The 17,071-nt window shown below is 37.1% G+C and overlaps 2 protein-coding genes and 1 long non-coding RNA gene across 3 annotated transcripts; 1 reads left to right on the forward strand and 2 right to left on the reverse strand.

Moving 5' to 3' along the window:
* Positions 1-3,503: 3,503 nt before the first annotated feature.
* LOC139973351 (uncharacterized) lies at positions 3,504-6,278 on the reverse strand. The gene is made up of 2 exons (XM_071979972.1): positions 5,408-6,278; positions 3,504-4,217 (listed from the first exon to the last, which is right to left on the reverse strand). Exons 1-2 carry the CDS (start codon positions 6,087-6,089, stop codon positions 3,901-3,903), a joined length of 999 nt encoding a protein of 332 aa, XP_071836073.1. The 5' UTR covers positions 6,090-6,278; the 3' UTR covers positions 3,504-3,900.
* A 1,568-nt stretch (positions 6,279-7,846) lies between these two features.
* On the forward strand, positions 7,847-10,865 carry LOC139973353 (uncharacterized). Its single transcript, XR_011795192.1, has 2 exons — positions 7,847-8,362; positions 9,751-10,865. It is a non-coding gene; the product is annotated as an uncharacterized lncRNA (long non-coding RNA).
* Positions 10,866-10,934: 69 nt separating this feature from the next.
* Positions 10,935-16,475, reverse strand: LOC139973352 (uncharacterized). Its single transcript, XM_071979973.1, has 2 exons — positions 15,705-16,475; positions 10,935-14,549 (listed from the first exon to the last, which is right to left on the reverse strand). Exons 1-2 carry the CDS (start codon positions 16,387-16,389, stop codon positions 14,233-14,235), a joined length of 1,002 nt encoding a protein of 333 aa, XP_071836074.1. The 5' UTR covers positions 16,390-16,475; the 3' UTR covers positions 10,935-14,232.
* Positions 16,476-17,071: the final 596 nt, after the last annotated feature.

Genomic DNA, 17,071 nt, shown 5'->3' on the forward strand with positions numbered 1-17,071 from the left:
AAAATCTACACATAACTACATACCTGAATTTAACTATGCATGCTCCCTTTAACAATCTCCCACCCACCCACACCCCTCCCCACCATCAGGATAATTTTTTAGCTGTAATGGGTGATTGAAATACTTTTGACGGTTTCCATTCTACTCAAAATCATTTACATTTACTAGCTAATATATAAATTATCCAGGAAATCAAATTTTGAATAATGTTGGGTCAGATTTCTTTCTAAATCTTAATTGCTGCTGCTCACAGTATGCTAGGCTGATTATTTCCTGTTTGACAATCCCTTCTATGAATTCATATATATTTTCAAGGTTGTGTTGGTTTAACTGCAGGAACTGAAGCAGAATATACCTCTGCCTGGCAGCTTTTTAATCCCTGGCGTGCGGACAAGAAAGTCTCTACTATAGCCTAAAAGGCTTATCATACACTTGTCTAAGTCTAATTGAAGCATTACAACTGAGGAAAGACTTATAAAAGAAAATAGGCTGATGTACATTGCATTTTAAAAGGAAAAGTTAAAGATGAAGTATAATAAGATATAATAAATGTGTAGAAAAATGATGCAAACATTAATAAGTTAAGAAAGTAATGTTTGGAAAATCTCTGGTTGGAGTAGTGTAGAAAAGAAATATAATATAGAGTACCTTAAAAATGTAATACGTTGAAACATGAAAGATAGACAGAATGCTTATAAACTGCTTCTAGTGTACTGTTGCAAGTGTTCCTTCTTACTTTAATGACGTAAGAAAGTATTGAGTGGGAAATGTTTGGGTTGGGGTTACTCTTCGATTTGATTGTACTCCTCTGGTTGCATAGTGTGGAAGAGAAATATAATATAGAGTACTATAAAATGTAATACGTTTAAACATGAAAGATAGACAGTTTTTAAAGCTTATAAACTGCTCCTAGTGTACTGTTGCAAGTGTTCCCTCTTGGGTTAAAAAGCTAATGCTTAATTTCAAAATGGCAAAACCATAGGTACTTGAAGGAAATACACGGATTCATGCTAAAAATGCAATGTTTGGCAAATATAAATATTAAGATATAGCTACTAGGATGGAATAAGTAAAGATGTTTAATATAACGATAATGATGATAAATATGTGTGAACATTGCACATTCTATTGAATCAGGGAACTGCTATAAGTTAATGACATCTCCCTGTGTGAATGAGCTATATAAGATGTTGGCATTCTAGCAAGGTGACTATTTTATTTTATATAATTGATATAAATGTCAGTTATGATACTAAAAGTGGCTGCAAAACTCATAAAATAACACCAATGAAAAACACTAAAGTTATTGGCAAAGTTTCTTTTATAGTTTTAAATGGTTTCATTCTCCCAATTTCTCTTTCAAAATTAACTCGAGCATTGGTTATTTTCTTCGTCCTATCAGCTGCTTCCCTCGTCATCTGCTTAACACCCTTACTAGCTGGGTATCTTTAAAGCTTCGTTTAGATTTCTTGACTTTTCAATGAAAACTTCAGTACAAGCACGGTTACACCTTAATGTTTCTTAGTATAGAATACAATCAAGGGTACACCTTCATGTTTCTTACTATAGTATACAAGCAAGGGTACACCTTCATTGTTTCTACTTCATTAAAATCAAGGGTACACCTTAATGTTTTGTACTTCAGTACATTCAAGAGTGCACCGTAATTTTTTAATCTTAAATTTGAGTTAGGTAGTCATTGTTTGAAGAATAACATCCATATCTGACCAGAACACAAGTGGTTCTGATTCGGCACTTAAAATATTTTACCAAGTGTTTACTACTTCTGAAATTATTAAAACTGATACTTTAAACAAGCAAGTTATGAATTGCGATGCCATTGCTAACCTCAAGTTCATCAGTTACATAACAAGCTCAGTCTTTGTCTGCAGTTTTCTCTTCCGTCCAGATTTCCTTGGTGATGCTTTGCAGTTACGACGAGCTAAGCTAGCAGAAAGCGAGATGGTCATATAAGTTATCAAAAGAAATTTTGGAAGGCAGTCCTATTTCTTTTAACGTTAACGTCACTCTTCAAAACAAACGTAGCACTTGACAAAGAATTATACAATTGTTTATAGTGCAGCTGCCACCTTTAACTTGGCTTCCAGGGTGGTTTCCACTTCATCAACTTTGCTTCTCAGGTTCTGCATCTCATTTTGTTTGGTGACACAGCCTCGACATGTGCAACTTTCTATTTTGAATGCTTTCTTGAAAGATAGATGTAAATATTGGTTACTCATTTGAAAAATTATTTAAATATCCAACAAGGAATATTATCTGACCTACATGCTACACACCTCTTTTTTCTTAGTTTGAATCGAATGCGACCCGTTTGGGACATTCATCAGTAACAAATAAACCTAGAAGGTATTTATAGACTCGGAGTGACTCAGACTACGACAAGCACGTATGCAGTTACCGCCTCATTTAACCAATTTAAGTAGGTCCAAATACCAATTTTCCGTACACAGCCTCTCAGATAGTGTAAAGCATTAGTTATTGTAGACAAGGTAACCGCACTATGATCATTGATATATCATTTGTCATGTTTACAGTACTTATATAACATGAAGCTACCTGATCTAAGTACCAGTCAATTATCTACACGGTAGAATTTACTGCTCATTTCCTTTTAATAATTGAGCAACATCCCGCTTCGGTTTTTCAGACGAGAATAAAGCGTTTACAATGATGAAACCCAGAAGGCTTGATTCAACGTTGATGAGAACTTGAGTTTCGTTAGGGATTCCTGGCTTGCCCCCCCCCCCCACAACTCTCCCCCACTTTAACATACGTACACATTCACATACTCCTACCTAACTGTACACGGCAGCTGCAACTCCGAAAAAACACCCTCCCATTTGCAACACACACATATAATCATATAAATATAGTACATATAGTACACAGCCACACGCAGTAGTTGTTCCGTTCTCGTTTTGTATTCATATTCCAGTGTACCCACAAACTGTGTTCTCAACAGTATTGATATCGTGCGCTCTTCTCATGTGTCTCTTAATTCAAGTATGTAATGATACGATCGCTGTGTGTAATATATTTACCACTTTGTAATGGTAATATGTATACAGACGCAATCGGGGGATTCCCCAACGTAGTTCGCCGCTGACTATGTATGTGTTAAGTAAATACTGTTTGGTACGATAACAATCGACTGTTTAGGATCAAGTTTACTGCAAATAAACCAGAGAAAGAAAAAGGGGGGGGGGGGGAGGTTGCTATGCAGAGTGTTAAATTATGGCTCTCTGGGTGGACCGGATTTACAAGTTATTTAGTCATATCTGGATCATGATTGATTTCACAGGGCGCTAAAAGAGACGAAATCTACTTGACATTTTCCAATGGTATAGAGACAACTGAGTTGGGTAACTTACCATTAGAGTCTGCAGAGTCTGCAGAGTACATAGAGTTTAACAATGTAGAACAAACCGATGCAGCAAAGGATGAGAACAACAAAGGGAAAAATAGATACACACATGGATATCTGAAGGTTTCACATACATTTATTTGTATAGTTTAAGCCAATTTTATAATCAAATGAATGAATGAAAATGAATGTTAAAATAGAGTAAACTATAAACACCAAAACTAACAGAAGTTAACGCAAATGATCAATAAACCAAAGGAAAAAGAAACAAAAGAAAGAGGCAGACAGAAACAATGACTCTTTTCGACCCTACCATCCTCCTCCTCCCCGTCACAAGTTTGAAATACGTTACTGCTTACCATTACATACATTTAATTTAGTGCTACCATTTTGATATGAACAGGCAACCTGAAACACATTTAACGTAATTTCTTTCTCCCTTTTTATGGCAATACTCTGAGATAGACAATCAACTATAATCAGTTGGTACTAACTGTAATGACCGATATGGTTTACTACATTGAGATTTTTTGTAGTAATATTACTTCATTTGTGCCGGCAGTTGTACATGGCCTAAAATTCATCATGCTCATCAATTTACGAGCATCCGGAGAGAAAATTTCAGTGGGCATCCGAACATTATGAAGAACTCTGTCAAATTTTACTTCAAAATTGAAAAATCGTACAGTTTCCATTAGAATTTCTCTCTGAGGTCCTGTTTGGTTATCAATATATAGTAGGAAGGCACCTGCTGTCATGTGTTTGAGGATGCTGAAGACAGAATGCCATTCGTCAATGATCACTCGAAGACGGCCATCTGGACGGTAACTCCCTGTTATATGAAAATAAGCCTTATAATGACGTGCGTAATGTCATTTGATCCAATTGAAAATTCGTCTAAATATATTCAATGGATAATCCATTGACTGAATTGTTGGTGATATTTTCGAAATGCATCTGACAACAGCGGATTTAACGATGTAATCAAGGCAAATTATTCGTAAGCGATTTACATATAGGCCTATCTCTATTATATTTAAGAACCTTAATCACATCGGAAAATAATATGTCCACACACACAACGGGAATTAAAACCTTTTCTGAAAACTAGTTTGTTGACATTCTCTTTGCAGAGTATACATTAAAAGTTTAGCGAACATTCCAAATGTATCATATTTCATAGATGAATCACACAGAAAATGATAGTAGGAAGGTTAGTGACGGCAAATCAATTAAAGCAATATTGGGAGGGGAGGGGGTAGGGGTTGCAGAATGTGGGTAATGTAAGCTGCCTCGCAATAGCATAAATTATTTTAATTCGGTATCAATTACCAGGGAACCACTTTAAACTGTGAAAGAGATGATGTCACATATATACGTGGACAGCAAAGCGTGGAAGAGAAAACAAAATAAGCAAAACACGACATTTCATCATTATGAATATTACTTAATTTTGTTTTACTATATTGTGAACATTGAAAAAACATATTACTTTGAACATTGCGGAAAGCAAGATTGTAATTTAATCGTTTATTTCCATGTTAATCTTTTTTTAGACTAAAGGGACATTTTTCAGGCCAGTGTCAATAGGGGAATTGTTGATTATGTATATACGGGTATAGAGCAGCTTTTTAAATTTCGTTCAAATCGTGTTAATATAATTACCCACAGAGCATCACCCACAACACCAACACACTTTGAACAGCATAAGCTTTGATATTAAAGCCTGTAAGCCAAATCCAGAAATATTTATTGTAAATTTCTCATTGTATTTACAATTAACCTCACTAACTGTGTGAGTGAGATGCTAAGCTCAATATGATGTGGAAGTAACATAATTATCTTAACGGTATTCCCCAGAATTAATACGACAAGTTAATTGTAAATAACTCCGACGAGTAACGCCTCAGGTTTAGACACATGGATGGAGAGGAGTCATGTAGTTGATCACTTTTTAACTGCCATAATATGTTCATCCGTGGGGCATACATTACTTAACCTAAAGAGATGCATTATACTTACATCGGGATGATTTCTGTACAGTTCTCAACCAAGCTGCGACAGGAGACAGTGATTTGATCATGGTAACAATTTTTGCGCCGGAAACGATATTCTGATTGGTCAAAGAAAGTTCATTTACTGTGTAATCGAATTGACGATAGCTCACCTGCGGTATACAATAGCGGTAAATGTTTGGAAGAAGAGGCTGCAAAGTTTCCCATGACCAGTTCCATTCAATGCACTTGTCAAGGACGTTGACTTGACCGGATAGTGGGGTTGTACATCCATGTTTTCGGAGGAATACACATAAACCCAGAATATCACTGCCCGGTCCACCACCAATCATACAAACTGCTGGTGGTCGACCATATGGTCTTACAAACATTAGTCGCTCTTGAACCGTGACATCAAGAGCATAGTAAACTAGATGAACATGGCGCATCATGAACAAGTACATATAAGCCCATTGAGTAAACCTGTCCTCAAAATCAATCCTCAATTGCTCTGAACGAAGATGCCTGTAGATTTTGCTGATCTTTTTCATGCGTGACAGACATATTTTCTGCAACTCTCGGTCATTATATTGATGTTCCCATTGACTGTAAATTGCAACGACAGCGTCAAAAATATTGCGAAGATCCTCGTTATCGTTGCTGTGAATTCTGAGCGATCGAAATAGGCTTTCGAAGTTGTTACCCGCCATGCTGTTGTAAATATTATGTTAGACTTCACATACAGTCAGTTGCTGATATTGTTGCTTTGGTTAAAGGAAACGGTTCAAAGAACAATGTACATATGACGTTGCTGTGTATTGTTATCAGAGGTACAATGCGTGTTGAAATAGGGGACTTCTATCTAAGATAACGTGATATATTTAATACCTTAATTGTAATGTAACTGTGGTAACGAAAATCGTTTTGGATATACACCTTCAGATTTCGATGCTGACTATGCAGTACGTACATTATGTATTTGTAAGGCTTTGGAAACTTTGTTTTCTATTATGAACTTTGTATTGGATGCGATGTTACCGAATATTGGTGGTAGTGCTCATTTTGACGGTAAAACGGCTTCCTGTAAACTATTATTTAAAGAGTAGATGCCAAGCGAATATTAAGCATTTCAATTTATAAAAGTTATTGGCTATAACCTACTTAGCCTGTGCAGGAGAGTCTACGATTTTCTTCAATACCACGCTCGTTAAGAGATCACGTCAGCCGCAGCTCAAAGGCCACTCTGCATCATATATACATTACCCTTAATGGAAACCCAAATCTACTATTGGGTCCCCACTAAAGGTAACCATTTCTAATTTCGGCATACGGCGTTAGCGATAGCCAGATGTAACTCTGGGTGCTCGTTAAGTTTATAATTATGACTGTACTTGAGACCCTCTGGTGTGCTACCCCATGTCCTCTGTTGGGCATCAGGAATGACTTGAACTGCATTATTCACATCATTACAGCTTACGTTACCTCCTGTAACAGTTCTGACTGGTTCATTCTGTGGGGTCCTGTCCACACTGATGGGCTCTCCCTCCCAGATGTTAACTTGTTCTTCCGCGTTGGAGATATTGTTTTCTATCTGCATTTATTCCAGATTCTGATCCATCTCGACTTGCTACCTTTTCAGCTTGCGTATTTCTAGCAGCTACGTCTTCTCCCCCCCCCCCCCCCCACCCTAGACGATTCAACTTTCAATATCGGTTCCTTCAGTTTCAATGAAGATGATGCGCTACTTCGACTAGACTTTCCTTCGGAAATATGGTCACCATGTTTCGACGCACACGATGCCTTCTTTGCCAATCCATCCTGCGACTCTCGCACAAAACTCCTTGTAGTAGGCTTCTTGGGCCTCAAACTTACGGCAAGCATCCCTAGCTGCGGCTCTTGGTATTAAACTGCAATACTCATTGAATTTGTCCTCATAAGAACTAATAAGGCTATTTGGCGTTTCAAATATTTTAATAACAATTTCTTAATATCATGCATCTGTCTATATTTTATATTTTAAATTTTTCCAATATACTTAATTATAATAAGCTGAATATGGATGAAGCAGATTGTTGTGATGTGCCTCTGACGTCTGCCGAGTGTTTTGATGCTCTGAATTCACTGTCCATGGTAAATCCTCTGGTCCTCTGGTAGCGGTGGACTATCAGTCGATTTTTACAAGACCTTTTGGCCACTTATCGGGGAATACGCTAATACTAACTTTTACTTGTTTGCTGAGCAGGGACGTGCAATTATTGCCTTAATTCCAAAGCATGGCAAGGATAAGGACTTTATTAAGAACTATCGCCCAATATCACTCTTTAACACTGACTACAAGATCTGCGCCAAAGTTTTATCAACAAGAATTAAACTTATTCTCTCCAAAGTGATTAGCAATAGTCAGACGGGTTTCCTTAAAAACCGCTTTATTGGGGGAAACGTCCGCTTTGTTTTGGATTTAATTGCTCTCTTAAAATGATAGACTGAAGAATTCAGTCTTCTTTGAGACTGAAATTTTTTTCAGTGTTATACACTGAGTTTAGACTGAGAAACACTCTACTTAGACTGTATTATCAGTTACACCGTTCAGTCGCTGTTTTGGACTGACTGTATTAACCAATCAGCTAATCACATGTGGCATGGCATCTTACCATTTTCAGTCTCTGTATTCCACTGAAAAATGTATCCAATCAGAGAACAGAAATGCGCCTACGTCATCCGAAAACTTGCAAATACGCCGAACAAAAAACAAGTGACAACGAGCGCTACAACTTGTGTACATATATACTACTATATTCTTCGCTTAGCCAGGTACTCCCTGTACTGTACGTACGCACGCCGTACACACAGCTAGGCATGAACGAGACAGACGACCGTATGTCTAAGCTAGAGTAAAGGTTATAAATTAGCAATGGGTGAGTCTTTAAGAACTTTTCTTACAAATAAAGGTTTCCACGAAGTGAAAACAGTTTTCGAGGGAAAGGTATGTATGTTTTTTGTTGTTTTCCAATTAATACAGAATAAAAGCTTGGCAGTTCGTAACGTTAGTTATTCTAGGCTTGTGCGCGAGGTAGGCCTAGCTAGGCTGTACCATAGCAAATAGGGCCTAGGCTGTTGTTATAATTGGTGGGGCCTATTAACACGATCGTCGGGCGAATAAGCACGTCGGTCCTGCATATGTACCCGATCGTCGGGCAAATCAGCCCGCCTGTCCTGCATATGTACCCGATCGTCGGGCAAATCAGCCCGCCTGTCCTGCATATGTACCCGATCGTCGGGCGAATAAGCACGCTTGTCCTGCAATATGTACTCGATCGTCCCAAAATGAATCTAGCCTAGGCTAGGTTAACCTCATAACAAATACTTGAACATAATAATGCTGAAGAAATTGCAAAACACAGTACTATTATGCATAGATTGTAAGCACCCTTAATTATTTGAAAAATGTAGTTACTGCTACAGCCATTACAGCATGAAGCTATCACGGTACCAGATCGTCTGGCAAATTAGCCCGCCTGTCCTGCATATGTACCCAATCGTCGGGCGAATAAGCACGCTTGTCAGGACTGCAATATGTACTCGATCGTCCCAAATGAATCTAGGCTAGGTTAACCTCATAACAAATACTTGAACATAACAATGCTGAAGAAATTGCAAAACACAGTACTATTATGCATAGGTTGTAAGCACCCTTAATTATTTGAAAAAAATGTAGTTACTGCTACAGCCATTACAGCATGAAGCTATCACGATTCTGTTAAACAATTACCATTGTATTTAAATCATGTGGAAACTGGAAAAGAATTGGTATGCTTTTGCTATTTTATTAAACATATAGTGGGCCATCAGTCTTTACTATAAGATTTTACAGTAATATTACCATTCACTAATCTTATGAAATCAGTTTGTTTTACAAGCAGATAGACATATTAGTGAAATCAGTAGGCTAAAATGTAAATCATATTCCTTGTTCACTGGTTTCCTATGCTGATGAAATGGAATCAGGAGATGTCATGAACAATTTATCCTTAAAAAGAGAAATTTCTGAAAACAACTAACAACAAACCTTGCTTGGTAACCATGTACCTGCCAAAATCAACATGATAACCCATAAATGTTAGGTTGAATTTGAATCCACCTTCACATAACACATCTCACCCGCCATGGATGACATATTGCTGCCTATCATGAATTGATATATCTCCTTCGTACAATGCCAGTCATGTTCTTCTTTCTCCATTCTCTCCTAAATATTATTCTAGTCTAGTCCACATCGAACTCTACCTCTCAACATATCATTTTTTAAGAATGTTTTGATTCATACCATATTGCTTGTCCTTTATCACATTTATTTTTATCTTCACCAAACAGGTGGGCACAGATATTGAGAGCGCAGCACTGGGCAGACAAGGACAATATTGGCAGCCTTTCATCCTATCTCTCGGACCAGAATTGAACCCCAAACAATTCTTCATTGTGGCAGATAAACTGGCCATTCCAACAGGGACAGAGGCGTAGAACATACATTTAACATAGACTATACACCCCCTCTACAACACTAGTTTTGTGAGTTCCATGCTTCCATGGTGTATGGAATTTTGCAACCAACAGAAGTGAAGTCTCTAGTCCGTATCCTTGCACATCAATAAGGGCAGTCAGCATGGAGTAATTTCAAGGAGTGAATGTTACATTTTATTGCTCTGTAGGCCGGAACCCCGTCTGTCAGCGTGGAGTAACTTTAAAAGGGTGTGAAGACTCGCGCAAAAAGAACGTCTAATGCCGGTAATCTGACCTAGTTTCAAATGAGGTGTGACAGAAGTGTTAGACACTGCCATCGATCCCAGAAAATACAAACACAGCTTGCTACCATCCGTAATTAGACACTAGTGTACAGTCAGTACATACAGCTGCGGTCAATACCCACATCACAGTGTATAAACGATACAGCGATGAACATCTCAGGTCCAGCTAAAGATATCAAGGTATCACGTTTCATTAATGTCTGTCTTTGTTAGCGACACGAACAAACATCACTTGCAAGCAACAGAAAGTTAACTTTTTCAGATGGCTGCATGCTGTTTGGGACAAGTCTTCAATACCTTTAAGGAGTAACTAACACATACCCTAAAATGTTAAATTGATTACCCAGAGTTTACCAACAGTTTTATATGAATAGGGCTCCAGAAATAAATATTTCATTGATTTTTGGTTGTCAAAAATGTTTTTTAATGATACTGATCTAATTATGAATGTAATTAAACAAACACCTAGTTGCCAAAAAAACTTTGTTGTATGATTTTTCGAGCATGTTATTTTAATGTTTACTTTAATGTTCCCACATTTCACTGCACTCACTATGTTGAAGGTTTATTTAATTAAGCAATTAATTAAGCTAATATTATTTATTATGCACAATATTCCATAACTTGTGCCATGAAAAGCAAGTAACCTGATTATTATAAATTCAGTAACTGTAGAAAATTCCATTTGAGAATATCCTTTCCTCATTATTTTTTAGTCGACTTTGAGTCACATTTTTTTTTCAGCTTGAGCCCGACATTCACGTCAGATAATTTATAAAACTTCAAAGTTTGATTGAAATCCCAATCAAAATCACTATACATGATTACTATCAGAAAGTTAAGAAATAATTGAGGGTGGTATAATAGTCACATGTGCTGTTTTTGCATACAAATTTGCTTTATATGAATGCCATATCATGAAATTGTGAATGCAGTATATAATAATTCATGTTTATCTAATAGCCATTATGAAGTTAGTGCCATTCTGTTAACTGCTTGTAATATGTTGTTTTGTGTGTGCTGGATAATGACTTTCAGCAATCGCCAATCTATATCATTGAAACACAAAGTATTTAAATGTTGACGGCACTGATATATAGTTTAACAATTCCTAATATTTTATAAATAACCTGCTGAAAATTTGTCATATGTTTTCCCCATTTTGAAATCATTCTAAGAAATTGTTGCTACTATACATTAATGATTTACAACTGGAAAAAAGGCAATGTACCAGATCCATTGTACTATCGTCGTGTTTCCATCATATCCCTTTTGTAAAGGCAGGATCGTATAGTTACTATATCCATACAGTGGAAAATTTAAAGTTCAGTGAGATCGGGATATGGGATCAGCTGGGTATATAACGACTCAATTTACAGCTGTGTTGTCAAGGAATTCCAGGGTATTACCACCTGGTGGTAATATACAAAGAATTTAAAGTGCTTTCTGTTGCAGTGGTGTTGCCAGACATATGAATTTTGGTTGGTGATATGTCTATTTGTGAATTCCCTCTTGGGGGAGGGGTTCCCCAGGCCACCCATTGGCACACCACTGATCTGTTCTCAGCTCACCTAATCCTTTTTCAAAAAAATTAAAGAACATTTTAGATGGCCCAATTCAAGCAGAAATTTGACAGATTAATATTGAACTGAAAATATGTCACTGTTATGTAAAGCATCTTTTTAATTTGAACGTTTGTTGGAAAGATAACATGTTGTGTTGAACATCCCTCAGAATATTGTAGTTTTGATTTCTGTTTTTTTTTTTAATATGATAACGAAAATTCTATAAGAATATATTAGTGAGTTAGTGGAAATAAAATTACTGTTTGGTGGATATTGACAATTATATTTCTTGATGGAATACCATTTTTAATGTACTTTGTGTGTGACTGTCACAACGATTTTCTGGTCTTTATAGCTTAACATGATTGGATGTGAAGGCGAAGTCACTCAATGAAGTAGCACCTTTCAGTAAATTCCCCTGCATTAACAGATCATTGAATGTTGTCTTTGATGGCCTTAAATGCGTCTATATTGAAGAATTCCAGCACCAAGCTAACACGGAGGATCAATAGAAAAGCTTGTTCAATCCAGGACTTGCAGTTTATAAGATTGACAGTATAGCTGTGATGTGTAATAATTCAGTCTAAAGGACCGACTGTTCAGTCTGATATCAGTCTAATAGACTGAGCATATTCAATCTAATTAAGACTGGTGCTGCAATAAATCAGTCTAAACTGCTGACTGTTCAGTCTAAAGTGGTTTGATTTTCAGTCTATTAGACTGCAGAGTACTCAGTCTAATTAAGACTGACCTTCAGTCTTTACATTTCAGACTGAAATTCAGTCTAAGTAGTCTGATCCCTTATCCCATCCATCATTAGACTGAAATTTCAGTCGATTAGACTGAAATTTCAGTCTCTCATTTTAAGAGAGTGAGTATTGTAACACGAGTAACAAAACTGGTTTACTGTTCCTCGTGGACTTCGAAAAAGCATTTGACAGTGTGGGATGGGAGTTTATTTTCACCTTCCTTAGATTCTTTGGTTTTAGGGAAAAGTTTTATTAACTGGGTTAAAACTCTGTATTCTAACAATCCCGGCAGAATCATTAACAATGGGTACTCATGCCTTGATTTTAAAATATCCCGTGGGTACGCCAAGGTTGTCCAATAAGCCCTTATATATTTCTAATTTGTGCTGAGGTAATCACACTGTGTGTAAATGAAAATAATGCTATCATTGGTCTATCTCTATTTGACAACAACATTAAAATTTTACAATATGCGGACGATACGACCATGTTTTTAGACGATATTTATAGTTCTTTAAAAGAAACTATTAGTACTTTAAGTACTTTTGAGAAGTCGTCGGGTCTAAAAGTCAATATGGAAAAATCTTCCCTTTTCCCACTATGTCAGCCAATACTCATAGCTAGTACAGTAACTACTGTTTATGTTCCACAACCCTGCATCAGTAACTACTGCGCTGTGTTCGTAACACGGTAACATTATTACAGGTGGCACAGTAATTACTGCAAGTTCTTTCCTACTGCAAATTAAAAACATTTAAATTTAATTTGTAAAATTTAAAATTTAAAACTTTTTTTTTCTTAAATACTGCAAATTTTCACCTGTCCGACTCGTAGTTCAACGTGTAACAGCTTTCCAGTAATTACTGTGCTAACTGTAACACATGTTACCGTGTTACAAACACAGCGCAGTAGTTACTGATGCACGGTTGTGGAACACGAACAGTAATTACTGTACTATAGCTATGAGTATCGGGTGACTAAGTAGACAGATACAGAGGGAGCCATGGTTCCGTAACATTTTGGGGTTGAACTGTCTAACGGTACATGTTTCTCAATTTACAACAGAGAGAGTCAGAGAAAACAGGAATACACAAGATAATAAACTATTTAACTAAATCGTAAACAAAAAGGGTAAACTATAAACACAACAACTAACAGAAGTTAACGCAAATGATCAATAAACCAAAGGAAAAAGAAACAAAAGAAAGAGGCAGACAGAAACAATGACTCTTTTCGACCCTACAATCCTCCTCCTCCCCGTCACAACTTCGAAATCTGTTACTGCTTAACATTATATACATTGAATTTAGTGGTACCATTTTGATATGAACTAGCAACCTGAAGCACAGTCTTACAACCTTTAACGTAATTTCTTCTCTTTCTGTTTTTGGCAATTGCCGTGAGATAGGCAATTGATAATAATAATAAATAATAAAACGTAATACCTATATCGCACCTCCCAGAAATCTCGAAGCGCTGTACAATAAAAAATAAGTAAAAAGGAACAGAAACAGTTAAACCAGGCTAAGAAGTATAACGACAGTTTAAAAACAGCTAAAAAGGTACTTCTTCAAATCTGGGTTAAAACGATTAAGATAAGGTGTTCTGCGGATGTTTGTTTGCAAATTGTTCCAGACTTCGGGAGCGGCAGAGCTGAAACACCTGTCTCCATAGAATTTAGTGTTCCACATGCGAGGACGACAGAAAGGTACTAACTGCCATGGCCGATTTGGTTTACTACATTGAGATTTTTTGTAGTAATATTACTTCATTTGTGCCGGCAGTTGTACATGGCCTAAAGTTCATCATGTTCATCAATCTACGAGCATTTGGAGAGAAAATCTCAGTGGGCATCCGAACATTATGAAGAACTCTGTCAAATATGACTTCAAAATTGAAACACCGTACAGTTTCCATTAGGATTTCTCTCTGAGGTCCTGTCTGGTTATCAATATATAGTAGGAATGCACCTGCTGTCATGTGTTTGAGGATGCTGAAGACAGAATGCCATTTATCAATGGTCCCTCGAAGACGGCCATCTGGACAGTAACTCCCTGTTATATGAAAATAAGACTTGTAATGACGTGCACAATGTAATTTGATCCAATTGAAAATTCGTCTAATCATATTCAATGGATAATCCATTGTCTGAATTGTTGGTCATATTTTAGAAATGCATCTGACAACAGCGGATTTAACGATTTAATCAAGGCAAATTGTTGGTAAACGATTAACATATACCTCTAGTATATTTAAGAACCTAAATCACATCGAAAATAATATTTCCACACACACAAAGGGGAGAAAAACGTTTTTGAAATACTAGTTTGTTGAAATTCTACATGAAGAGTCATTAACAGGTTAGCAAACATTCCAAATTGACCATATTTCATGGATGAATCACACAGAAAATGATAGTATGACGGTAAGTGGCGGTAAATCAATGAAAGCAATATTGGGAGGGGAGGGGGGGGGGGTAGGGGTTGCAGAATGAGGATAATGTAAGCTGCCTTGCAGTAGCAAAATTAATTTAATTCGGCATCCTTTACCAGGGAAACACTTTATACTGTGAAAGAGATGACGTCAACAGCAAAAGGTGGAAGATAAAACAAAATAAGCAAAACACGACATTTCATCATTATGATTATTACTACTATATTGTGAACATTGAAAAAACATTTTACTCTGAACATTTCGGATAGCAAGATTGTAATTTAATCGTTTATTTACATGTTGATCTTTTTTAGACTACAGGGACATTTTTCAGGCCAGTGTCAGTAATGGAATTGCTGTTTATGTATATACGGGTATAGAGCAGCATATTAAATTTCTTTCAAATCATGTTAATATAATTACCCACAGAGCATCACCCACAACACTAACACACTTTGAACAGCATAAGCTTTCATATTTAAGCCTGTTAGCCAATACAGAAATATTTGTTATAAGTTTCTCATTGTGTTTACAATTTACTTCATCAACTGTGTTTGTGAGGTGCTAAGCTCAATATGATGTAAGTGACACAATTACCTTAACGGTATTCCCCAGCTTAATACAACATGTTAATTGTCAATAACTCCGACGAGTAACGCCTCAGGTTTAGACACATGGATGGACAGGAGTCATGTAGTTGATCACTTTTTAACTGCCACAATATGTTAATCCGTGGCGCATACATTACTTAACCTAAAGAGAAGCATTATACTTACATCGGTATGATTTCGGTACAGTTCTCAACCAAGCTGCGACAGGCGACAGTGATTTGATCATGGTAACAATTTTTGCGCCCGAAACGATATTCTGATTGGTCAAAGATAGTTCATTCACTGTGTAATCGAATTGACGATAGCTGACCCGCGGTATAGCACAGCGGTAATTGTTTGGAAGAAGAGGCTGCAAAGTTTCCCATGACCAGTTCCATCCAATGCACTTGTCAAGGACGTTGACTTGGCCGGTTAGTGGGGTTATACATCCATATTTTCGTCTGAACACACACAAACCAAGAATATCACTACCCGGTCCACCACCAATCATACAAACTGCTGGAGGTAGACCACTTGGGTTAACATACATTAGTCGCTCTTGAACCGTGACATCAAGAGCATAGTAAACTATATGAACATGGCGCATCATGAACAAGTACATATAAGCCCATTGAGTAAACATGTCCGCAAAATCAATCCTTAATTGCGTGAAACGGAGATGATGCCTGTAGATTTGGCTGATATCTTTCATGCGTGACAGACATATTTGCTGCAACTCTCGGTCATTATATTGATGTTCCCATTGACTGTAAATTGCAACGACAGCGTCGAAAATATTGCGAAGATCCTCGTTATCGTTGCTTTGAATTCTGAGCGATCGAAATAGGCCTTCTAATTTGTTATCCGCCATGCTGTTGTGAATATTATGTTAGACTGTTAGACTTCACACATACAGTCAGTTGCTGATATTGTTGCTTTCGTTCAAGGAAACGGTTCAAAGAACAATGTGCATTTGACGTTGCTGTGTTATTATTGTCAAATTATTATGAAATAGGGGATTTCTATATATTAGGTAACGTGATATGTTTAATACCTAAATATAATGTAACTGTGGTAAAGATAATCGATTTAGATACTCCCCTTCCTGTAAACTATTATTTAAAGAGTAGTAAGGTGGGTTCCAATCGTATTTTGAGCATTTCAAGTAAAAGTTTGTGGCTATAACCTACATAACCTGTGCAGGAGAGTCTACGATTTTCTTCAATTGAACGCCCGTTTAAGAGATCACCTAAGCGGTAGCTAAAAAACCAGTCTGCTTCATATATATCACCCTTATAGGAAACCAGGGACGTAGCTAAGGCCTGATGATTGAGGGGGGGGGGGGGGCTGTAGTGGCTTAAATTCCGACTGGATGGTTTTTGGAGCCAGAAAATTCCGACTGCTGCCTTGTACCCCCCCCCCTCCCCTCCCTGCACTACTCGTGAACGATACGTTCAGCGTCAGACAGACACTTTTGTTCCGAACTTTTTTCGATATATGTGTACCACTGGCACTCACTTCACAAACTTATTAATCACTCTGGTTAAGCAAGT

This window comes from Apostichopus japonicus, chromosome 9 (assembly GCF_037975245.1).
Source record: "Apostichopus japonicus isolate 1M-3 chromosome 9, ASM3797524v1, whole genome shotgun sequence".
Lineage (NCBI taxonomy): Eukaryota > Metazoa > Echinodermata > Holothuroidea > Aspidochirotida > Stichopodidae > Apostichopus > Apostichopus japonicus.